This window comes from Myotis yumanensis, unplaced genomic scaffold, assembly GCF_028538775.1.
Source record: "Myotis yumanensis isolate MYYU_CA2020_CCGP unplaced genomic scaffold, mMyoYum1.0.hap1 SCAF_2, whole genome shotgun sequence".
NCBI classification, from domain to species: Eukaryota; Metazoa; Chordata; class Mammalia; order Chiroptera; family Vespertilionidae; genus Myotis; species Myotis yumanensis.
Genome location: NW_027223753.1, coordinates 85,431,750 through 85,457,607, shown reverse-complemented (window position 1 = coordinate 85,457,607; position 25,858 = coordinate 85,431,750). Strand labels below are relative to the sequence as shown.

Here is a 25,858-nt window from a genome sequence, read left to right as displayed (position 1 = left end):
CTACCAATTTCTATGTGGCTTTTTGTTTAATTCCCTAGTTGTAGGACTTCCATTCAGTCTTTTTTCAGCGTGTTTTGAATGATGATTTTGTAGTTTAGTTGTAATTTTGATGTGGTGTGGGAGGATGTGAGTACCATGTTAACCTACATCACCATCTCGATCAGAAGTCAAGATGTCATTTCTTATTCAAGATCTTATTTCATAGTGGCTTGGATATTCTGCAGCATTCAATCATTCCTTTACTCTCTGAATGTCTACTGAGTGTCTGCTATGTGTGAGACACTTTTCTACATGTTAAATATTCTAGAGAACAAAACAGAAATAATACCTGACCTCATTGGAGCTTACCTTCTAGTGGGGGAGACATAATACACAAGAAAAGTAAAACATGTAGTATATTATATTGTGATAAAGGCTAAGAAAAAATTAATTGGGAAAGAGGTTTAGAAGTTGGGGGTGGTATTGAAATTTTAGGTTGAATGGCCAGAGGAAACCTCAGTGCAGATATGTGGGGGGAAGGACTCAAGTTAGAGGAATAAGTGCCAAGGTCTTTAGGTGAGAATGTGTCTGGGGTGTCTGAGGAACCACAAGGCGACCAGGGTAGAGGAGCAGAGTGGAGAAAGAGAAACTTGCCTCTTTGCTTCTCTGTCTTCCTACCACACTGTACAACTCTTTGCACATAGTAACATTCAATTATTTATTAAGCAAATTAATTAAATTAGATTCTAGAACTTTCAGAGGGAAAACCAATAGTGATTAAGCTGGATATGTGAGGACAAGGGGGAAAGCAGATGACTTTGCAGGTGTGTGTGTGTGTGTAGGGGCTAAGTATATGGTGGAGAAGAAAGTGGTTAGGGTGAGGAGGGATAGGAAGGAGTGGGCTCAAGGTGGAGCTGTTGAGTAGGCAATTGGAAACACAAGTTTGCTGCTTAAGAGAGCTCAGACAAGAAAGGTATTTGGGAGATGACGATGTTATGGGATTGATGCGATCCTCCAGGGTCACGGTGTGGGAATGTAGAAAGAGATATGGATTCATTCTACAGGCAGGACCTCAGACCCTGATAATGGAAGAGAAGCAGACAGTAAAGAGAAGCAGGAGTCAGGCTGAATGCTAGTGTACTCTTGACAATGGTGGTGCCTTTGATAAGATCAGGAAGGCATGGATGGGGCAAAAATGAATATAAGAATAAAAAATATTTATTAAATGCCTAATTAAAAAGAGAATCTATATTTAAGTCTCATAAGCTGAGGCTCTCAAAGTCTCAAGCTGATGAGGAGCCAAAATGACCTCAGCACAACCCTAAAGCTCCAGTGTTACCAGCAGGTGGCGCATTCCTCAGGGTGATAGAAGAGCTTCCAAAGCCCATTTGCCTGGAAACCTTGCTACCTTGCCATTTAGCCTTGAGCCCGCGAAATGTTTGTTGTTGTAGTTGTTCTTTTGTTTTGTTTGTTTGTTTTGCAGGACATGGAGGGGAGCAGTACTTTTGATGCCAATGATTACTGCTTTTTGTTTGAGTCAGTCGGTGCTTATTCCTAATGGTTCAGAGCTCCTCAAAGGGGGAGGCCTGTTCCCATGTGTCCTTTTTAGGCATCAGTAGACTTAGTGCTTTGATACTTGTTGAATGTGCCAAATGGTAAGTAATTAGTAACAGGGAAGAACTTTCACTTACTGCTCGTCAAGGTTAGATATTAACTGTCGAAAAGAGGACTGTCTAAACTTGGGATAAAAATAATGTGTGTGTGGTTATTAATGTGCTGTGCTTGCCTTTAGACATGTCGGATGGTAGTTCTGCTAAGTGGAAACAGTCAAAAGTGGAAGAGGATGGTGCTCCAGGCTCCCTTTCCTCCGTGACAGAAGCAGCAGACTTGGCAGGTAACATTGTGCATCTAGCCAGCCAGTCAAGCAAGACTGTGAGAAAGTGTAAGCACTGAATGTACCAACACGAATTACCAGGGGGTTACAGTCTGAAGATCATAGCAGCTGCAGAGCCCTAAAAACTAAGCGTTCTGTCCTTTCAGAGATACATAAATTGCTGGACAAATTACAGATAAAAGCCAGAACAATAAAAACAGGCTCCTCCCTAGCCTTTAAATTTCTGCCTCTTAACTCGTCTTTATGGCAATTTTCAGGGCCTGGGCATTCCTGAACGTATAGGTCTCTGCTTTCGTTGATAGTTATTAACTAAATTTCTGTGGTGGATACATTCACTCTATACCAGTGAAGGAGGAGGATCTGAAATGTTTGCATTTTGGGGGATGGCCTTCTGGATGAGTGGCGCCACTATATTTTGAAACACAAGTCTCCAAGAAGGCAGATTTGGAAGCCCAGAGGTACTGGAGGGTGGTGAAGAGCCAGGCAGCCTGGCTTCCAGTCCTGAAGCAGTTGGTGTGAGCTTGCACAAGTTATCTGCTCTCTCTGTTTTTATGAGGATTAAAGGAGTTGACACATGCAAATCTCTTAGAACAGTGGTCGGCAAACTGTGGCCAGACCCCTCATGTGCTCTCAGGAAACGTCTGGCATCTGGAGCTGTTATGCCAGTGTTTCCCTCATAGAAATGCCCTACCCATCACATCCTCCTTAAAACCTACTGCACCTCAGCCTGCTTCTTAGACATCATATCGGTCGCACTGATGTAAAGTGCTGGGAAAGTTTGGATGCAGCGGGCACTCGCTGGCGAAGGAGGTTTGGTAAGAAGCAGCATGAAGCGCCTGCCGTGGGGACTCTTGGCCTGAGTTGGCCTTGTCAGCATCAGCCAGAGTCAGCCCTCTGCAGTCAAGCCAGGCAGCCAAGGGCTTCGTGGATCGGATGTGTGCTTCTGCCTCACTCCATCCTCCGAACAGCTGATGGACTGAGCACATCTACTTCGCACTTTGTTAATTTTACTTAATGTTCTGTTTTTATTGTTCAGAAAACATTTCTACTCCACCCCTGGCCGTTGTGCCGGAGAACTTGAATAGCTCTGCTGTTATCACAACCTTTGAGAACTTCACTAGAGAACTGGAAAGAAAATGTGAGGTAATGGTCCACTGACAATGAAAAGCTAGCTTGTTGTGAATTTAAAGTAACAGGTTCATATTATTTATTAATACCATTATCTTCCATGTGTGCAAGTATTCCTGAGTCTGTCTTAGCTGTGGCCCCTGACTTCAGAGTCTTGGTGAATTGTGGTTTGTATTTATAAGAGAGCTACTTCATGTTCATTTGCTGCCATGGGACCAGAAGGACTATGTGCAAATTGGACTCATGGTTAGGTGTCACTGATGGCATTCTCAGACAACTAAACTAGCAGGAGGCAATGATTTTGTCACAATGATGGACAAGGAGGATTCGGGAGAAGAAGGCATGTGGCTAGGAGAGGTGTCTGGGCCAAAGATGGAGCTAGGCTGTGGGAGGGTGCCCGGCAGAGTGGTGGCTTATCTGACACTGCACCTGTAGGCTGTCCCAAAACTGTACCTGCCAGATGAACTTTGGAACCATTTCAGTCTCCTCTTTTTGGTCCTATTTTTGTATATCCCTAGAGTTATTTAATAGCACATTTGAGAGAACTATCTTACACTAATACACATTCATTTAACTAAGTTGGAAGATCTCCAAAGTCTTATTTTCTACAATACTCTATAAGCTAATTTATAATGGAAAGTTGTACATGATATTCAATATGTGTTGCAATAGTATGAATGCAAGTTTTTCTATTTTAGCTTATTGTTCTGTATTGGTACTGGCCGTGAGGTAGTACACGGGAGGTGTGTAGCATTGCACCTTTTCACTGTTCGTTAGCAGTAATGTTTGCTATGAATGTTGTGTGCTGTCAAAATCTTTTTAATACAAAGCCTGCATTCATTTTGTGTGGTTATGGTTGACCCAAATGTGATCTTGTATTGTTATTATGGTTTAGCTTAGGTACAGAAGGAGTGCACTTTATTCAGAATATGCAAAGCAAGCACCGAGCTGCCTAATAAAACTTTTAAACCAGATACATCACTGTAGGTAAGTATTGGCTTTCAAAACAAGTTTACAAAAGTGTGATTGCTCACAAATGTTTGTCTCGTGACCACTGTGCTGGGCCGTGAGGAGTTGGAGCTCGGGAAGATGTGAGGTTTGATATATTGCTTAACCCTTCCAGGTGTCTGGTTTTTCATAAGATGAGGGGCTGAACTGAAGGCCCTTCTTAAGCCTCTTTATGAAATACCATTATCTGGTTCTAAAAGACTACAGTAGGTCCTTGGGTTACGTCGGAGATCCGTTCCTACTACGGCGCGACATAATATGATTTTCGCCGTAAGTCGGAACCCACCTACATAAGCACCTACGTCACTCACATGGAGCACATACACAGCAGTAATGAAGTGAAATAGTAAAAAAAAAAATGTAAAAGAAAGATAACAATTCCTGACCTTTACTTGTGGTAAATAAATAATAACAAACATAAAGCACACATGTACATACGTTGAAATGATGGAACTTTTTTTTAATAAATAAATGGGAGATGGCGATGTAACCACGAAATGACGTAACCTGAGGACTGCCTGTATTCTTAAAAAGTTCATAATCCAACTGTGAAGACAGGGCAAGCATGTAAAAATGCTGGCTAAATGATATGTGGGATAGACATACAGTGGGATATTCAACTTAAAAAAGGAATGGAATTCTAATATAAGCTACAACATAGATGAATCTTGAGGACACTATTTTAAGTGAAATATATAAAAGGATAATTATTATATGACTCCACTTATATGAAGTACCTAGAATAGGCAAATTCATAGAGACATAAAGTGGAATAGAGGTTACCAGCGGTTGAGGGAGTGGGAAATGGGTAGTTATTGTTTAGTCAATAAAGAGTTTCTATTTGGGGTGATGGAAAAATTCTGGAAATGGAGAGTGGTGCTGGTCACACAACATTGTGAATGTCCTACCACTACTGAATTGTACACTTAAAATGATCAAAAGGGTCAATTTTATGTTATGTATATTTTGCAACAATAAAAAAAAATACTACACACGCATACACACACAGACCCTTGTCACCATGTAGCAAGAAGTAAAAAGGAGCTGAGATTTCAGACAGATGTGAAGGACAGGAAGTGCGAATGGGGAGATGGGTTTCTGTAGTGACTGGAGTTGATCCAGAGTGATTACAGTGGAAGTGCTTCTGGAGTGAGGTTTTGGAAACAGAGATTTGAATGGAACAGGGAAGGTGAGTATAGAGATGGTTTCTGTTGGAGAGAATGGCCTATAGGGAAGGTGGGGAAGGAAGTGCTGGCAGGCCGATTTGCTTAACCAATGTAGAAAGCTTCTTAAGGCAGAATATATAACATGAATAGAAATTTATAATTTTTTTTCAAACATTTATACATTGCATGTACTGTCATTTGAGTCTCAAAACAAGCCCATGAGGGACTTTGGACTCGTGGAACTTCCATCATCTTTTAAGGGTCATGCATGTATTCATTTAAAAAAATAGTTTTATTGATTTTTAGAGAGAAAGAAAGGGAGAGGGAGAGAGAAAGAGAAACAGCCAAGTGAGAGCAGAGCATGGGTCAGCTGCCTCCTACACACCCCCTGCTGGGGATGGAGCCCCACAAGCTGGGAACGTGCCCTGAGGGGGAATAGAATTGGGGACCTTTTTGGTGCATAGGATGATGCCCAACCAACTGAGCCACCCAGTCAGAGCTTTACTCATCGTTTTGTTCAGCAAATGCACACAGCGGTGCTCGCTGGGTGCCGGTTCTGCGCTCCATGCAACAGTGCAGGGGAGCAAACTTTAGGGCGGCTTGCCTTCGCAGAGCCTCCTGCCTAACGGAGAAGACAAGAAGCAAGTGTACAAATGAGCAGTTTATATGGTGGTTAGACACAGAATAGTGACTGTTAGAAATTTCAAAATGAAAACGTAGAAATGGAAAAAAAAGTTAGCCAATTTCAGTTTTCAGAGCCCGCTTACTCAAGAAAAAGGGGAGCAAGTGGGAGGTAGGAAACGCAGGAGCTGTGGTTAGTGGGACCGAGGCTGCTGCTGGCCCAGGCCTGGCATCGGCCCCCATTCCCTGAGTCCTCTCTCCTTTGCTCTGCAAAGTATGATTTGAAATACCAGCTTCCTCCGGCTCCTGTTGAAAGGCTAAATCAAAGTTCGCATAGTACGTTTCGGGGTGAGGATGGGCAGGCAGTGAGGGGAGGGAAGAGAGACATGTATTCTTAAAATGAATGTCTGGAGAAGAAGGTGACATATCCCTACAGGAAGAGGATTAAGAGGGTCTTTGCCACAGCCAAGCAGTCCAGTGAGATCTGTTCCTTTTACCTTTATCAGGCTGAATAAACTAGAGCAGTTTAACAGTATTGTTCTTCGAGAGCTGACCAGCCTTGAGAAGGATATGCAGGCTCTGAAACACCTTGAGAAGGATGTTCTGGTAAGTTCTTTGTGTTTACAATGTTCTCTGTGACTCACGAGAATCTGTTCCAGGGTGGAATAACAGCTTACTGCTTAAAGGCAACTTTTGTTCAATTGTAGGAGTTTTGGGGGAAACAGGCTGCTGATCTGAAATCATTCTGCGATCTGCAAATGCTGAGGTATTTTTTAAAAAATATTCTTTCTAGAAGTATCTTAGTTGAAGTGTGAGGTAGTGGGGGTTGATGTTGGTAAAACTTGACACAGGAGCCCCGTAGCTGCTGCTTGTTAAACCAGCCACTTCTGTGGCGCTCTGAGCAGAGTGTGGCTTCGGACATCCACCTAGAAGTGTAAATTTTGAAAAGCCGAAACAGGGTCATCCGAATTGCAGTGTTTTTGATCCAGGTTGATTTATTTAAAAAAATGAAAGTGATAGATTTTGAGCAAAATATTTAGATTTGTGAGTAAACAGTTGATTTTCAGTTGTATACGGAATTGTGTTCCTGGTACAATCGACTCGATCAAGAGCACACACATATAAGACAACAAGTGGCTTTATCCTCCTCACATTCTGCGACTGCTGCTTCAGTCCCTCCGCAGTCCCCTCCCGCTGCGTGTAGGGAGGGGCAGTGCTTCTGCCTGGGAGAAGTCTAGTGTTTTCTTCCGCTTGAACACTCAGAAGGGATCCCTGTGTAAACTTGCAGTGGCTAAAGCTGTATCTGCCAGTTGAGAACCAGCTCTGTCACAGAAATCTCAGTCAGGTGGTTTTAGGATGGACAGTATTCTGCTTGCACCATATGTTTCAAACAACACTTTAGAAATCTGAGTTATTCCTCCTCTGTTACTCCATTTAGCACAATAATAATGACGTACAGACCATGGATTTTCAAAATTCTTTCACAAGCACATCACCCTCCATGTGTTCTCAAAGGGGATGTGCTTTTAGAACCTCTTTACTGAGTGCCCCAAGTTTCGAATGTTTCTCAAACTTCTTGGAATTAAGACCTCTTAAACTTAAAAAAATTTTTAAAGATAATTTCATTGTATTTTTTCCCCAGAGAACTTCACTTTAGTCCTTAAGGAATTAGCTCCTTACATGGGCTTTGGTGGAGGTCATGGGGCAGCACCCAAATCTAAATTAGGGTGGGGGTGTTCAGTCCTTCCTAGCTTCAGGAGGCAGCCAATCAATGATTCTCCCTCATCATTGATGTTTCTATCTCTCTCTCCCTCTCCCTTTCTCTCTGAAATCAATCAAATAAATGTATTTTTAAAAAACTCACACTTGGATTTAAAAAACATGTTAAAAATAACAAATAAATCTGTACATATTGATGTAAGTAACAGATTTTTATGAAAAATAAGCAGATTTTTGAAAGCAGGAAATGTGAGAAGAGTAGCACTTTTTTATGCTTTTGCAAATTTCTTTAATGTCTGGCCTGATAGAAGACAGATGCATTCTCATGTCTGCTTCTGAATTCAGTCTGTTGTGATATCACATCCTGCAGCCTCTATAAAATTTACTGTATATTCATGAGCGAGTAAGAATAAAAAAAAGCAAATAATGTCTTATTATTATTACCATTTGCCAAAATACATTTTGACCTCACAGAACCTTTGGAAGCTTAGTTTCCTTAGAGGTCCCCAAGGAAAGGAGGTGGGTCCCTTTAGAGGTCCAAAGATTCACACTTTGAGAAATGCTGTTATAAAGCAACACTATAATAAGCATTAGAGAAGAGTATGCCCCCTGGTCTTCTGAAACCTGGAGAGAAGTCACTTATTTTGAGTGAAGCCCAGATTTTAGATCACTGTCTCTCTAGTTCACACAGATTACATTGTAGGATACTAATTACTATTTACATTCATCTTCCTTGTTAATAGGCCCCTGTGTGAATTTAGAATACCTCAAAGAACAGACTGCTTCAATATACACCCCTCTGGGTTTTGCACTTGCTCTCCTTTCTTCCAAACACCCAAGGAAACCACCCTGTGGCTTACATATGAGAGAGGATGGTGATGCTCTTAGCGCATGCTGAATGCTGACTGGGCCCAGGCTCTAGGCTAAGCGCTTGAAGTGCCACGCGCTTTCGAGAAGTTAATTAGCTGGGTTGATATCCAGTATCTGGATCTGGTCAGTATCCAGCGCCATCCCTTTGTCATGTTGGCACATTAGTGTTGGCCTTATGTAATTTTCTAGGGAGATGAGGACATTTCTCGACTAGATTATTTCAGCCCCTAGCACAGGGCTCCAAAGAGACTGGGATTCAGTGATTTGAGTTGTGGTCATGAAATACCTCTGCATATGTGTGGGCTAGTGGTATTGGCAGACAGTGCATAAAATAGAATCAAGTAAAATATTAATTTCTTATGTCAGTATCCTAGATTGGCCATTGACTCTCTCAGCTCACATAGATAACAATCTATGAAATAACTCTGTTTATGTATATACATAATATGTATATTCCTATTTTTAATTGCCTAATGTGAATATAATGAGATGGACTAATTTCTTCCAGGCTTAATGCAATTCAGCCTTCCTGAAGAAAGCCAAAGTCCAGTTTTATTATCGCATTCCTGGGGTAGGTACAAGACTAGCTTTGTTCAGATGATGTGTATTGGAGTGGGAGAAGCAAGCACTAAAAGATATGTTGTCCATATTACAGCTCTTCACTTTCACAGTATCTCCCATTTAGCTATTATCCTCTTGGATCTGGGTCATTCATTCACTAAACATTTACAATTGAGTGCTTGCTCTGCTGCCAAGCACTATGCAAAATGTGGAAATACAATGGTTATCACACAGACATTCTCCCACCCCCATTGAAAATAAATTCCCTGAAGGAATACAGTAAGAAAAAAGACAAATAAACAAAACTAATTGCAAGTTTACTAAATGCTTTGAGGGATATTAACAAAGTGCTTTGGCAGAGAGTAATAGTGTAAAGCCATGGTCGGCGGTTCGCGAGCCACATGCGGCTCTTTGGCCCCTTGAGTGTGGCTCTTCCTAAGCCTTAGGAGTACCCTAATTAAGTTAATAACAATGTACCTACCTATATAGTTTAAGTTTAAAAAATTTGGCTCTTAAAAGAAATTTCAATCGTTGTACTGTTGATATTTGGCTCTGTTGACTAATGAGTTTGCCGACCACTGGTGTAAAGTATCAATTTCAGATAGGATGCTCATCAAAGGTTTCTCTAAGGAAGTGACATTTAAGGTGAATATACTTGGGAACAGTTTAACTCAACCAAATTGGGTGGGGAAGAATTTGACATCTTTGAGGAACTCAAGTTCTTGACTCACAGTGGTATAGGGACAGTTATTTGAAATGAAGTTGGGAACATGGTCAACTCTCAATGAGGTAAGGTCTCACTGCCCTTGTTGAGCAGTTTGAATTTTTTTCCTTCACTAAGGGTGAAGGAAAATTTGGATGGGTTTTGAGCAATGGCATTGAGGGTGAGGGTAATATAATCTGATTTATATTTTAAGAAAAACGTTCTAGCCACTGTGTTGAGAATTGATTGGGGAAGTAAAGAATAGAAGGTGAGGGGAAGAATAGAAGAGGAGGGCATTGGAGGTGGACAAAAATGGAGATTCCAGATCCATTTTGGAGCTAGAATTAATAAATTACTGATAGATGGAAGGAATAGGCAAAGGAAGCAGAAATAAGGATGACTCCTAGATTTTTGTCTTTTAGCAGTTCGATGGGTGGTGGTGCCAGTTAGACCGATAGGGAAGATTTGGGGTGGGAGGAATGAGTGGGTGGAGCAGAAACTAGAGTTAATTTGTTAACATTTTAACTTTCAGATGCCTATGCAATCCAAGTTTTGATGAGAACCTGGAATAATGGACAATTTTCCAGGAAAATATAATTTAACGAAAGAGACTCCTGAATACATGGAATAATAGGCAAATATTCATAGAAGAAATAAAGTTGATAAAGAACTACCCTACAAACATCTATGGTCCAGATTGCAGCACAGAGGAGTTCTACTGTTTGTTTAAAGAGAATAACTTTAGTGCTGTTCAGGTTGATTGGTACTGGTGAATTCATTATAGGAAATGGTCTTATGACTTTCTTCTGGCGTAGGGAGTGCTCTGACCCAAGGGCAGGGGACACTAAGATATATTCAGCCTCTTATAGTCATGGGCTTCTGGGGTTGAGTCAGACCAGTTTTACTCCTCTGTGACGTCTTCAGGCAACACTTTATTTATTGAGTATGTTATATTCTCTGGTTCAATTTATCCACCTGAATGTAAGATTCACTACATGAGAATAGAGGCTGGACTACATCTGTATCCCAACCAGAAAGCAGACTGCCTGGGTGAATGGTATTTAAAAGAAAAAGAATGCTGCCAGAGATGGAAACTCTGAATTTAGGGGTAAAAAGGAGGCAGCTGAAAGTGAAAAACTACATAAAACTGCTTTAAAACATTGGCACAAGAACTCAAAAGGCAGAACAGTCTATGACAATTTACTGTTAAAGCAACCAGTCATACCTTCATGGCTCCTCAAAGTACTATACCCTTCAAACGCTGTCTGATATATATATAGTTTGTTATATTCTATATGTAACAGTGAGCTAGATATCTGGAACTCTCAGAAATTGGTCTTAGATATAGTGGCACAAATAATGGTTTTGTTTTCAGAACAGCCCCTAGGAGTCAATGACCTCTATGATACAACTGAAATATTTAAAAATTGCAGTAAACATTACAGAAAACAATTCTAGAGCCATTTTTCTTTTAAACATATGAAAGCCATATTGTAATACTAATAAAAAAAAGGTCCATATCTTGCAATGCTCCCCAAACTGCTTGTCTGGTCCAGAGCCCAGGCCCACTTGGTGAAGACTGAATCTCCTTTAGGCCAGTGGCTTTGACTAATATCCCACACAGACCACTGGAATCTGAAATGGAAAACTATGGCTTTGTGTGAAAGAATGGAGGGAGGGCTAGCACTTGCCTGAATTAGGCCAAAAGGTATCTGATTCGCCACTAGGACAAGGGTCAGGGCATTCTCATTAACTTGATGCATCCAGACAAAGTGCATCTATTCTTTACGAGACCAAGAGCAGTGTCAGACCCTCACTGTATCCCCAGCACCTGTTGACTGGGACACTGTTTACAATAAATGTATTTTGAGCAAAGGAAACAATGAATGGATGATATATTTTCCTAAAGAAGAGCAGCCAGTGAGAGAGGCATGATCACCCTAGCCTAGGGATGAGAATCTAGTTCCCCGTCACCTACTGCCAGGATGTCTAAGCTATGGGGCTAGAAGCCAGCCAGCTAGGCTCAGAGCAGCAGCTATGAGCCAGCAGAAGCCCAGCACCCCATCCAGCCACCCAAATAATGAAACTTCATCTCCCATAGAAAGGCCTGCTACTATTGTGAGAAACTGGAGCATTTCAAAAAGGAATGTCTAAAATTACAAAAATCACTCCAAACCAGCAATAATCAATTTCAACACCAAACATTTCAACTAAAGGCTCCCTTTGGCCAAACCTAACAGTGGAGCAGCTGAGAGAACTTAAGGGGATCAAGGTCTTTCCTTTTCTCCAAACGAATACCTTGGGAAAAATTGAGTTAACTAGAGGGAATGAGGCTCTATTCAATACAGGAGTTACTTTATCAATCTTTTATCAGTCTTTATCCCTCCAGCCTCACTAGCCCCTTGCCTCAAAGTACTCAAGTCAAGGTCTCTAAAACTGCTATTAATAATTGTGCAAGAGTAATTAAGAAACGCATGGGGTTAATACTGACTTTTCTGAATTTTTCATATTAGAAGCGTAATTATCGATCATAAGGTGAGGCTTGTGTAGTTTTGGAAAAAAAACAAGCTACCCACAAATCCCAACTTGAGGATTCTTTAAGTCTGGTTTCTCAGTCTCGGCACTATTGATACTTTGGGTGGGGAAATTGTGTGTGGCTGTCTGTGCACATAGGATGTTTAGCAGAATCCCTGGCCTCTACCCACTAGATGCCAGGAGCATCCCCCAGTCATGACAATGTCTCTAGACATTGCCAAATATCCTTTGGGTGCAAAATCACTCCAAATTGACAGACACTTCTGTAAAGATTTTAAAAGACAGCGTGATCCTTATGCAAGAACAGCAGTAAGGAATTGTTCTATATATTATTTTTTTTCAGAACCATGTAATCAACCAGCAGAAAGATTTGATTTTGGTAAATAGATTGCTGGCTCACCTTCCAGTGTTAAATGTATAGCAGGGTAGTAATACTGATGTATTAACTATGACTCACTTTAATTGATTACCAGAAATAATAAGGTCTTACAAGGCCCTACCAATCAGTCAAAATTATTAGTAGATAATAAACCTGCCCTCATGGAAAAGGGATGAAGCAATGCAGGCCACAAGTTAAGACTCCAAAGACCATTCTGAGAGTGTATAATGGGAATAATAGTACCCACTTCTTGCACTTGTTAGGATTAAGTGTGATAACATCTGCAAAGCATTTAGCATGGAGCCTGGCACTATTATCAATAAAATAGAGGCCTGGTGCACGAAATTTGTGCACTCGGGGAGGTGGTCCCTCAGCCTGGCCTGCATCCTCTCACAGTCCTGGAGTTCTCGGGGGATCTCCAACTGATGGCAGTTGGACATCCTTAGAGCTGCCATGGAAGCAGGAGAGGCTCCTGCCAATGCTGCTGTGTTTGCCAGCCATGAGCCCGGCTTCTCACTGAGCACACTGACCACCAGGGAAGGCTTCTGCATTGAGCGGGATCAGGTCAAAACCGGCTCTCCAACATCCCCCGAGGGGTCCTGGATTGCGAAAGGGCACAGGCCAGGCTGAAGGACCCCACTGGTGCGTGATCAGGCTGGGGAGGGACGTGGGAGGTTGGCCAGCCAGGGAGGGACTGCGGGAGGGCTTCAGGGCATGTCTGGCCAGTCTTGCTCAGTCTTGAATGGCTGGACCCCAGCAGCAAGCTAACCTACCAAAGTGTCTGCCCTCTGGTGGTCAGTGCACATCATAGCGACTGGTCGACTGGTTGACTATCTGCCTCTGGTGGTCAGCGCATGTCATAGTGAGCGGTAGAGTGGCCTTAGCATATCATTAGCATATTATGCTTTGATTGGTTGAATGGACGACTGGACAACCGGACACTTAGCATATTAGGCTTTTATTATACAGGATATGCAAATAAAGTGTCATAGGAACACGATATTAGTTACCATACTTATGTCCAAATTACCTAAAGTATATGTTTCTAAATTAGTCTGAACTGCTGGATAAAACAAGGGCAATCCAAACCCTAGCCTGAGGTGCATTTGAGCCAGTACCACTTGCCTGATATCCACTGGCAGGATCCCCAAATCTATTCCAGTGTTTGATTTGTAGTTCTATACAGCCAGCCCTGGGAGTCCCCTTCCAAATGACCACACTGAAGCAAAAGAGAGGAAGAGGGAGAGGGAAGGGAGGTGGAAGTGGAGAGCTTTTCCTGCTTCACTGAAGCCCAGCCAGGCACACAATGGTGCTGTGTATCTCCCTAGGGGAGCCTACACCCCAGGATTAAGGGAAGTGCCATTGTGCCCTGTTGCCCTTGTTTCTCTCAGACTGGACTATGCAGGAGCCATCAAGGGGGTGAGGGGCCTAAGGCCCTCACCACCAGTTACAGGGCAGGATGATGGGCTCTGCCCCCTGTGACCCATCATTCTGGCCCTGAAATCTCTTTTCCAAGGATATTAGTTTTCATGAAAGAGGAAAAAATGAGCCCAATGTGGTTTGTCCCAGTGTGAGTAATCTAGAAAAAATTTTAAAAATTGGGCGGGTTATTAAGATTACAAAGAAGATTGATCTCACCTTTGTGAAACCCTGAAAGTGGTTCAGCATTCAAAAACGATACTTCTGTTTAGCACTGGCTGGTGAGGCTCAGTTGGTTGAGAGTTGTCCCATGCACCGAAAGGTTGCTGGTTCCATTCCCTGTCAGTGCACATATCTGGGTTGCAGTCTCAATCCCCAGTAGGAGGTATGCAGGAGGCAGATGGTCAATGTTTCTCTCCCTCTAAAATCAATTTAAAAAACGTATTTTTAAAAAACCTAAAAGAAACTATATTTCCCTTTATTTGGTACTTCCTCATTTATAGTTTTTTTCATTCTTTTTTCCCTTGTTATCCATTTTGTCTCAAGGTTCATTGCTCTTACTTGTGACTTGGAAGAGAAAGATTTATAGAAGTCAAAGTTTAGGACTATATTGGTGGTCATTGGGTGTGTTAATAAATCTGCATCTGGGTGATTCTATGAGATCAAAGTTTGGTCCTGGAGTCACTGAAAGTTTGCATCCCAGCTTCACGTGTGAGCAGTGGAACCTCAGCTAAGTGAGGACTTCTTTCATGCCTCATCTATGTAATGGGGATAATAGTACCCACTTCTTGGAGTTGTTAGAATTAAGTATGACAGCATCTGCAAAGCATTTAGCATGGTGCTTGGCACTATTATTAATAAATATGCAAATAAAAAGTGTCATAGGAACATGATGCTCATACCATTCAACATAGCCCTCAGCCCCAAGAGTTGCCAGTGGGATTTCAGAACATCCATGAGAGTCACTGGGCATCATTGGCAGACCTAAGGAGAAGGGTTAAGTAGGGGCTGGAATGAGAAATGATTACAAGATGGATAGAATGAAAAGAAAACAGAGGCACAGACAGGTAGAATTCTGTAGAACAGTGCTAACTCCCCAAATATTGAGCCAGGTGCTATCCTATATAATAAAAGCCTAATATGCAAATTGTTCCCTCCACGGGGAATTTGACCAGGAGTTTGACCAGGGGGTGGGGCCAGCGGCAGCGGCAGCGGCAGGCAGCAGGGGAAGGGAGGTGCTCCCAGCCGGCAGCCGCTAGGGACCCTACCTGTGCATGAATTTTGTGCACTGGTCCTCTCGTGCATTCTATAAGAAAAAGATGGTCTCTGCCATCAAGGGCTTGTAGTCTTTTGAATGAGACAGTCAAGTGAATAGAGTGAGATAAATTGTGACGGAGAGGGTACAAACTGAACTACCAAGTGAAACAGAGACAGACTCTTAGATACAAAGCAGTTCTGGTGGAGGTGGGGGAGGGAGGAGGGTTAAAAAAAAAAGAACTCATGAAGATGGACAGCAGTGTGGTGATTATGGAGTAGGGAGGTAGAGAGCATAGATAGGAAAGGAGAGGGAGGAACATCAATTGGTTGCCTCCTGTATGGGCTCTGGGCTCTGAGCAGGAATCGAACCCAGGACCCTTTGGTGCACAGGATGACTGCTCTAACCATTGGACCAACACAGGCCAGGCAGCTGTTGTGATTTTTTTTTTTTTTTTTTTTTTTTTTTTTTTTTTTTTTTTACAGTCTAAGGGGAAAGTGGTCAGTGCCCCTGACTCAATAGTCAGGTGCTGCATGTTTTAAAAATTCTTGCAGCACACCGGTTGAAAATCACTGCCCTACAGTAAGACACCTTACAGATAGAGAAGAAAAGAGAAAGCTCTTAAGTTCAGCGAAAAGTTCTTGCAGTCGACAAGAACTGTAGGGTCTCTGCAGGGCACACTGATAGGTGTGGGACTGGGCTCCATCCGGAGGAAGGCAAAGTGCAAGACAACATTAGGGCAGGGGGTTCTAAACTTGTTAGTCCTGGGCCTCCGCAGGTCTAGGGAGACTCCACGGGCGCCGGGTCCCGTGTGCGTTTCTCTTGGGACTGAGGCTAGAGAAGTCACTCCCAAGCGGACGTCTCCAGAAGAGCGACTGTCCTGCCCTAAGGTCTCGTCCACGGCCACACTGTCACTGCTGGGAAAAACCACAGGTCAGGTCGAACATCCCTCCTCCCAATCAGGGGAAGGCAGAAAAACCTGTAGGATTCCCCCAAGCGCAGTTACTCCACACAACCTGACCAGGCTACAAAGCTGGGATGTGCACGCCCGTCGCGGAGCATTGTGGGGCTGGTAGTCCGGTGCAGGGCGCTGGCGTCAGGCTACGGGAGCCACAGAACTACATTTCCCAGGAAGGACCGCGACGGGGGCGAGCGGTGTGTTTGAAGACCAGACTCTTCGAAGTACCCGGGGCGGGACCGTTGGCGGAGGCTGGATCCTAGCATCAGGGTGCAGCGCCCGGTCCTCTTCTGCACCCTCTATGGGCGGGTCCCGGCTCCACTACCGTGGCGGTGGGGGCGCGGCCTCTGGAAGAGGCGGGAACAGTTGGATGTCCTGGGTTCTCACCTGGTTCGCAGACCCGGACCCGCGGCGCGAGAGAGACTAACGAGGACCAGCAGCTCGGAAGCAAACCGCGTCTTCCCGGCCCCTCCGCCATGTGCAAGGTGAGGAGGCCGGGAAGGTTGCAGCCACGCGGCCGGGGAGATTCACGTGAGGGTGAGCAACTCCGGGCTAGGCGATGGGCTCGTGGTGGGCTCTGCCAGGGCGCCCTGGTGTCTGGAGGGGCGCGGGCTGCGTGAGAGGGGAGAGGGCGAACATTTTCCCTGGGTTACCTTTCTGCTCCTTCAAGGCCGTTTTGATTTGGGAGCTGCTTGGGGCCAGCTTTCTAAAGACCCCTGGTCTGCTCCACAATAGTTGCAATGTGGGTGGGGCCAGGTGGTGTGTCTGAAGGTGAGTGGGGCTGGAAGGGACTTGCCCCCTGGTCTTCTTACCAACAAAGGGAAACTGGTGAATTCTGGGCTGCAGAGAGGTCTTCTCTTTACTTTCCTGGGAAGCCGGTGGAGAGTTGACTTTGAAAACTGCTTTGAAATTTCACTCCAAGTAGTTTTAGCTTGGCGCACCCGCTCCTGGGCGAGCGTCAGAGGGGAAGACCTGAGCTCTCGATGGCCCCGTGGGCACCCCGAGATGTTCAGCTGCTAGTGGGGAGATCGTGGCCCCACTTGTTTGTTAAACGGAGAGTGTGATGTTAGTGGAGTCTTTTGACCTGAGTGGATTTGCTGTTGCCAATCAAGTTAATGATCTTAATTATAGTATTTTGGGAGCCAAGTGGAGTATCTCTGCCCTTAGATGGAGTTTCTTTGGCTTTATTGGCTTTTTGTCTTTCTTTTCTACTTTAAAAAAAAAAGGTATCCTCTAATGATAATTCTTTGTATTTGATAATGCATTAGCTTACCAAGTTATTTTGCATAGATAGATGATGTTGATCCCTACAGACTGGATAAGTGGGAGGGGCCAGTGTGTTAAAGTGGCTCAGTATGTTCTGTAGAAGGAATAGTCAAGGATCCTCCAGAACCGAAGCCAAGTGACTCTTGTTCCTACCCTTCCACCTGTTACAGGGCTACTCTGTCCTGGTGTCACGTATTCCAAGTCTGATTAGCAATAGAATTTTCTATGGGAATTCACAGAGTTAATGTAATCTGGCTCTACTTTTAGGATTCAGTGCCTCAGCTGAAAAGTTGGGACAATAAGCTGATATTTCAAAATACCTGGATAAAGTGGGTAGCTAATGGACAAGTAAAGAAAAGGACCAAATCTTAGTATTCGTATTAACCTGTTTACATTAATATTTGGTGCGCATGTCTCCCTGACCCTTGTTTTATAATTATGTATTTGCTTAAGTAAAAATCTGCAAGCCCTTTCCTCAGGCTAAAGCCCCAAGACATCCGATTCCAGCTATATTATTCCAAGAAGTTACCAGGTGATCCTGTGGAGATCTCCATTGGCTTTTTAGGGTTACCAATCTCAGTGGCACCCATTTTCCCTACCAACATTCTTTCCTGAAATGCCAACACTACTTGAATTTTGCATTTTCTGTTCTTCAACATTGATTTATTCATTGAATTCGTTTGCCAGGTATTTATTGAGTGCCCAGCAGTGTCAGACAGTTGGTAGGGTCACCAGAAATGTGGCTAGAGCGGGGAGGAGGAGAGTCTGGTCCCGGACACTTTGCAAGTGGGATAACTAATTCAAATCCACACATTTATTGAACACATCTGTGTACTTAATTGTTCTCTCCAGGGGGTATCCCTTGCTCCATCTAAGGCAGTGGTTCTCAATCTTCTGGCCCTTTAAATACAGTTCCTCATGTTGTGACCCAACCATAAAATTATTTGCGTTGCTACTTTATAACTGTAATGTTACTACTGTTATGAATCGTAATGTAAATATCTGATATGCAGGATGGTCTTAGGCGACCCCTGTGAAAGGGTCGTTCGACCGCCAAAGGGGTCGCGACCCACAGGTTGAGAACCGCTGATAAGGCCATGTTGTCCTCTAGCACTTTGTGACTTGGATTCCTTTACTCATTTGTGTAAGCTTATTGGGGTAGGTTATGTGCTAAGTCTTGTTGGTTCCACCTTTGGAATGTTCTTAGAGCTGACCCTTCCCTTTGACCTGCCAGCTTGCCCCGTTTAGGCTCTGCCCAGGGCCAGATGACAGCAGTTGCCCTTATCTTGTCCCCTCTGTCTGCATCCTAAGTGGTGCATTATTGTCTTCTGAAGATTTCATCTGCTCTTGTGACAGTGGCCCTCATGTGCCTTTATCCTGGCCTTCATGTGACACATCAGGAGCATTTATTGTAAACTAGATACTCAGCCAGGTGGGGAGGATCCAATGACAAGAGACTGGTTCTTGTCCTCAATTCCACCATCTTGCTTCCTTCTATGTTCCCTTCTCCCCATGTACCAGAACACTGAAAAAGTCAGACTACTGGCATATAGTGTGTTTTAACATCATTACACTTGACCTAACCTAGAATGCTCTTTCTTGTCCTCTATCTCATGTATGTCCTTCAGGATTTGCTTCAAAGGCTATTTCTTCCTTTCACTTTTTCCTTAGCCTCATAAGGGGAGGGTGAATTCTCTTTGATTTTGTAGCATTTTATACCTCTTAGGCACCTTATGCAGGTGTTTATGTTCTGGTCATCTCTGTGTTTGTGTCTCCCAGCCCTGTAAGGGATAAGCTCCTGGAGAGAAGCTAGCCTTACCTTCATGCAGTGTCATACAGCGGGGCCTTCCTAGTAAATGTTCAATGAATTGTGTGAAGTGTGGACATAAATACAGAGGTTGTGGGGTTATTGCTGGATTGAATCTCTGGGTATAGGTCCAGTTTCGTAGTCCATTGGTGTTCCAGTGTTGTTACCACCTCCACATTTGGGTGGATGGAGAACTTGGAGTTCTCAAACGAATCCTTTGTGTAGCCACTCTGAACTCAGATCTGCCTGTTTCTGGGAGTTAGTTACCCCAGATTGGTAACCTTTCAGGGCCCAGCCCTACTGAAGGTCCATAGACCTCTTTGTTCTCTTTGTTGTTTGGTTTGTTTGCTTTTTGTTGTTGTTGTGTTTGACTGGCTTAGTTTGAAGAAATCGTGGGGCAGTGGTTCCAGTTGGTTAGCAGAAGTATTTCCAAGGTTGTCTACTGGATGAGGTGAGTGAAGTACTGACGTTGCATGTATGACATGTGGTTTAGTGTTTCCGTTAGAAGGGGCTACTCCTCAAGCACAGCCTGCTTGGCAGCCTCCTGTTGTTGGGCCATCTGATAGTCAGCCCATGACCACCTCTCTCTGGCTTTGGCTTGGACACTGATTCCTGGGGCAGTCATTTAATTCCAGGACCACATCACATGGTGGAGGAGCCTTTGGCCTGGCAGCCCCCTGCAATTCTTTGCCCCCTCTAAAAGTCACACAGAGCCTGTGTGACTCACCCTAGCTCATCCATGTGTCACCTGCCTGCTGGGTGACATGAGTGTATGATTGAGCATTGCAATAAGGAATCTGGCAGTTGAATTTCTGTATAGCTAGAGCTCTTAGCTTCAGGTGAGTTTAAGTCTACCTAGGCATTAAGTCAAGGTATTTATTTTCTCATTAGTGAAGTTCTTTACATGTTCTGATAGGTAAAAAACATGATGCTTACTATACATATATAAACCTCTGATAGGTAAAAATCATGATGCTTACTATACATATATAAACCTCTACCAAAAATTTTATTTTAAGTCATGAAATTAATCAGGGAACTGGAAAAGATGTTATAATTGTTCATAGGAAATACCAAAGAACCATAAGTATATGCAGTCAAAAATGTTAAAACTTACAAGTTATGTCCCTAGGGGAATAATCAAATGGATCTCACAAAACACAATTAATTGCGTTTCTATGGACAAGAATTATTTGCATTGTTAACAGTTTAATACAAGTTAAAGTCTATCTCTAAAGAATTGTAAAATGGCCTAGTCAAGGTGTGATCTGTGTTGGACTTGTTGGGTTCCCCAAGATAGAAATCAATAGGAAACCCCATAGAAATTTCCAGACAGATTTTATTAAGCTTACTAGAGGCCCGGTGCACAAAAATTTGTGCACTCGGGTGGGTCCCTCAGCCCGGCCTGTGCCCTCTCGAAGTCGGGGGCCCCTTCCCCTGGCTGCTGGCACCAGTTTTCCTCCGGCGCCTGGAACCCAGGCCTTCGCTCTTCGCCGGGAGGGGCTGGCGCGGCGGGCTTCGCTTTTCGCTGGCCGCTCTGGCCCCGGGGGCGAGGCTGGCTCGGTGGGCGAGGGGCTTAGCTCTTCGCTTGCTGGATGGGCCCCGAGGGCAGGGCCAGTACAGCGGGCTTCCCTCTTTGCTCTTCGCTTGCCATGCTGGCCTTCGCTCACTGCTCCTGCCTGGGGCCAGCCTGCTTCACTCCGTCGCTTGGCACCTACATATGCAAATTAGCTGCCATCTTTGTTGGCAGCTAATTTGCATATCACCCTGATTAGCCAATGGGAAGCATAGCGAAGGTATGGTCAATTACCCTTTTTGTCTTTTATTAGATAGGATGCTTGAGCACAAAGGAGGCAACACAGAGGAAAGGATGTTCCTTTGAACCACCTCTGGGGCTGGTTCTGCTTGGCTGCTTTTGTAAGCTGGGAATAAATTGGACTTTCTTGAAAAGTGGGTCCTTTGGGGAAAGGCGGGCTTTTTGAAAAAGTCAGGCTTGTGGAATTTTCCACTCCAGGCTTGGGTGACTTCCTTTTCCAGCTTTGTTGCCTGGTAAATACATTGGCTCCTCAGCTGTGGGGGCAAGATGACCCACTGTTCATTATCGCCAAGGGAAGGACAAATAGTGGTCAAACCTTGATTAACTGTGCATGTGGGTCAGTAGTTCAAGCAGACAGTTAGAGGGGAGGTAAAATCAGCTACCTCTGTGTTTTTGAGTAGGGAGTGGAGTGGAGGGGTGGTGACATTTTGGGGTCCAGTATTCCTTTTGGTCATCTGGCACTCTTAGAGTCCTGGGCCCAGTCCCCTATGCTTTCTCAAAGGCAAAGGCAAACACTCCTAGAGGATCAGATAATACAGTACCTACAGGCTCCAGCATGACATTGAATGGACATCCTGTAATTTTTTTGCTCATTTCTAAGTCTTAAGTTTTTCTTATAGTGTTGAATTGGTTTCTAAAATGGGTTTAATGGGCCTTGAGATCACAAGGGGTTGTTGTGAGATGTGACTTATAACATTTATAAATCTTCTTGGAAAATGCTTCAGAAATGGTAGCTGCTCCTTTGGTTTTTTTTGCCATTTCGCCTTAGATTGGCAGGAGATTGCTCCCAGGAAATTGCTGAGGAACTGAGCTCCACATTAGTTCCTGAGTGTTGGTGTCCTGACCTTGTTGTGCTGTTTGTGGTTTAACTGACCTCAGCTGGCTTCTGCTCTGCACCTGGTCTACTCATAGGCACCTTCACCTTTGTTAAGAGGCAGGCTCAGAAGTGTGATGCCTATTTCTTGTCCTTTGCACTCAGGAAGTGTTCTACATCTTTACAATTCCTTCCTATTGTATATGAAGACTTTCTCATGTTCCTAATTAAGGCTTCCCCCTTTTTTCAGATTCTCTGAGGCAGGCTTATGCAAAACGTGGACCCATTGGCAGAAACTGGACAGAACCTGATATAATTTACTATTTCACATTTCCTTCAGACTCTCCCTTCCTCTGTTGACTCTTTGGGAGCTCTAGAGGGTGGCCTGGATATGTCCCTTAGGTTCCCTGTGATGCCACCAAAGTGAAGGTATCTGCGGTCAGTCCCCTGTCTTTTAGATATTAAGCTTTTGTGAAAAGGCATGGGAGCCAGAAACCTCTGCTTTCTGCTCTTTGGCTGCATCTAGACCAGTGGTTCTCAACCTTCCTAATGCCGAGACCCTTTAATACCGTTCCTCATGTTGTGGTGACCCCCAATTTCATTGTTACAAATTGAGCATAATTAAAGCATAGTGATTAATCACAAAAACAACATGTAATTATATATGTGCTTTCCGATGGTCTTAGGCGACCCCTGTGAAAGGGTCCTTTGACCCCCAAAGGGTCACGACCTACAGGTTGAGAACCACTGATCTAGACTCTGTTGTTTTGTCTTAGATCTGTTCCTTTCTGATCGCCCTTCCCAGGGGCAGGTCAGGGAGCATTCAGTGCTCATCTGCAGGCCATTATTTGGAGGCCAACTTGAGTTGCTGTGAGTTGTAAGTGAGCCAAGCCTTTTGTCTGATAGGATGGACAGTGTTAAATATTAGACAACAGGCCCAAAATGGAGTCACTGATGCTAAGCCCTACATCACCAAACTGAGACTTAATTACAGTTTTGGCTCTTCCAGAAATGGAATCTTAAATGAGTCCATCAGGAATCACCTGGTCAGTACTAGTTGCATAATCTGTCTGATACACCCTGCCATACCTTAGAGCAGTGGTTCTCAACCTGTGGGTCGTGACCCTTTGGGGGTCAAACGATCCTTTCACAGGGGTCGCCTAAGACCATCGGAAAGCACATATATAATTACATGTTGTTTTTGTGATTAATCACTATGCTTTAATTATGTTCAATTTGTAACAATGAAATTGGGGGTCACCACAACATGAGGAACTGTATTAAAGGGTCATGGCATTAGGAAGGTTGAGAACCACTGCCTTAGAGGAAAGTATGTGCAAATCTTTCATTTTGTACAGTTCCTTTCTATCTGCTAGATTGGATGCTACCCAGTTGGAATCAGTGTTTGCTCAAATTAACTCTTCACATTTTTTAACCTGCTCCATGTATCTTTCAATACGAGGACATGGTGATGTCAGTGTCAGAGGTGAAAGGGAGGGCTCTGTGGACAAATTGCCACTGGGCACTGAAATAAAGACCAGCTGTGAGGTTCAGTGGTTCTGTTTCTGTAAAATGGGCACGGTACTTGCCTTGCACCCTGGTTGGTGAGTTAATATTCATAATAATTCTATAGCTCTAGGAAGCTGGCTGAAGAGGGAATAAAAGACGGTATTATTAAATTTGTTTCTTTCTCCTCCCCTTTTCAGGCAGAAAGACCAAGTGCTGGGAACCGGAAGTAGTTCTCCGATTGTCCATACTGTGCAGTGAATAGGTATGTTCTTGAGCTGTCTCTGGGATGTTTTGTGTGGTACAGTGGGTGTGGGTAGGTAGGAGAGGGGGTGGGAGTGGGGCACAGGTTTTGCACTTGGCGGGTTTGTCTCCATCAGTATGGAACTGGGAAGAGGGGCTGCTTGCCTGAGGTCATCTGTTCCCTGAGAGGAATTTTTTAGTCTCTTAAGCCAACTTTGGGGGTTACACTAGCTTTGTTTACTCTGCTTAGCTGGGAGGGAGGAGCCAACTTAGAGTGAGGTCTCTGCAGAATTGTAATCCTCATCAGAGTGTGTGTGTGTCTTTGTGTGTGTGTTTACTGTGGCCAGCACCCCAAGGCAAGCTCTCTGAAGCCTGTTGGTTTCTCAGGCAAACAAATCAAGGTCAGTGGAGGTTTGACCCTGGAGTGAATGTGAGGTGGCTGGTTCCCACAGGTGTTGACTTGATTCTGATTAGGGTGTCTCTGTGCTAAGGAAAGGTGCAGGAATTGCTGTTAGAGTGGGAGTGCACTTCACTCTTTCCCCCATGTCAGAGTTAGCATTGAGAGTCCTAAGTCATGTTGACATCATGGTCTCTTGAGAGGATGTGTTCTGTCTGATCTGTCAACCTCTAGTATTGCCCCATTCCAAACTATTCTCTACTCTACCTGCAGCCCGAAAGATATTTGAAAATGTAAATATGATCATGTGTTTTATTTAAAACTGACAGTGGTTTTCTATGGCCTTTAGAAGTCCAAAATCCTTAGCATATCCCTCCAGGCCCTCCATATGCTGACCTTTGCTTATTTTTCCAGTCTTGTTCCTCCTTCACTCCTTTCTTCTGGTCACACTTTGAGATCCTCATTGGTATCAGACTTTCCTACCACAGCTTGGAGCTGTGTCATGCCTTGTGTCCAGAGTTGCCCTCTGGAATAGTTGGAAGACTGTAGATACTTCTTTTAAACATCTCCCATCTTTCCTTGTCCTCTCTGCTCCCACATTTACCCACTTCTTGCAATACCAAGAAATGATACAACCTTGCCCACATTCAGGAGTTGTAAGTATCTCATTCATTGTGGAAGCTGAGGATTTTAAGCAAGGGAATCCTGATGAAAGTATCTTTCACAGGAGGGATTTGTTTTTCTTACAAAGTAACAAACCCATAGGTGGGATCTAGGATTGAATTCAGCTGCTCATTCTCTTCACTATTCACTCATGGTCACAATATAGCTGCCAACAACAGGAAGGTGGCACAGCACCCAGCATCAAAGAAAGGAAATAAGTCTTCTCTTTGCTATTGTTCTTTTTCTCAGGGAGGAAAAAATTGTCTTGGAAATCATCTCTGAGACTCTTTCACAAGCCCATGACCACAGGTGTCCCAACTGTGAGGGACGTGGGCATTTGAGCACCAAACTGCTACTGAAGGAGGCTGCCTCTGCCCACGAGGACGAGGACGAGGATGAGGATGAGGACGAGTCAGGGAATGGCCGTGGGAAAGTGGTCTTCCTGTTTATACGATGGGCCCTAATGGTCCTGTAAATGTCTTCTGTGTGGACTTGTGGAGGAAAAGTATCCTGACATTCAGGGATGCCTATTTTCAACCTATTTGCTAGTATCTTTAACTACTCTCTCCAATATGATTACCACTAGCTACATAAAACTTCTTAAAATTAAATTTACATGAACTAAAATGAAGTAAAACTTAAAATTCAGTTAGTGTCGACCTTTTGGTTTCCCTTGGTGGATACCTGGGGAGTGTTGGCTTGGTTTATAGACCAGCTGGTTTTCCTTCAAACCAAATAGAAATCAAAAGCTAGAAAATGTGTCTCCCCTCAGAGCAAGAGTATTAACATAAGAATGAACGCCTATGGGTATTCAGCCACATGTTTGTATGGATTGACATGATGTGACTTCATCTTACACAGCAAGCTTTCTTTGTGAAATATTGCTACAGATTGTATTCTCATTTTTTTTTATTTTGGCTTAAAAATTGTTGACATGTTGGGTTTAATTTTAATTATAGGTTGTTTCAGTTGTGTCAGTGAACTGTGGCCCTTCAGGTAGGACTAGGAAGGTTTTCCTTGTTTTCATACTATCCTGTCCCAGTGCAACCATTGCCTATTCCTCAGTTGAATTTGACCGGTATGTTCAATTCTGGGCTCAAGAAGGAAACATAAAACGATTAAGTGTTCAGTGGAGAGAGCTTTTTTGCATT

General features: G+C 43.7%; 1 protein-coding gene across 1 annotated transcript in view; it reads left to right on the top strand.

Moving 5' to 3' along the window:
* SYCP2L (synaptonemal complex protein 2 like) overlaps positions 1 to 25,182 on the top strand; it is a 78,110-nt gene extending 52,928 nt beyond the window's left edge. The window contains exons 26-31 of the mRNA XM_070403729.1: positions 1,772 to 1,873; positions 2,910 to 3,016; positions 3,897 to 3,988; positions 6,303 to 6,402; positions 6,504 to 6,562; positions 24,957 to 25,182. Coding sequence (XP_070259830.1) covers positions 1,772 to 1,873; positions 2,910 to 3,016; positions 3,897 to 3,988; positions 6,303 to 6,402; positions 6,504 to 6,562; positions 24,957 to 25,182 — 686 coding nt within the window. The remainder of the gene's footprint in view (positions 1 to 1,771; positions 1,874 to 2,909; positions 3,017 to 3,896; positions 3,989 to 6,302; positions 6,403 to 6,503; positions 6,563 to 24,956) is intronic.
* Positions 25,183 to 25,858: the final 676 nt, after the last annotated feature.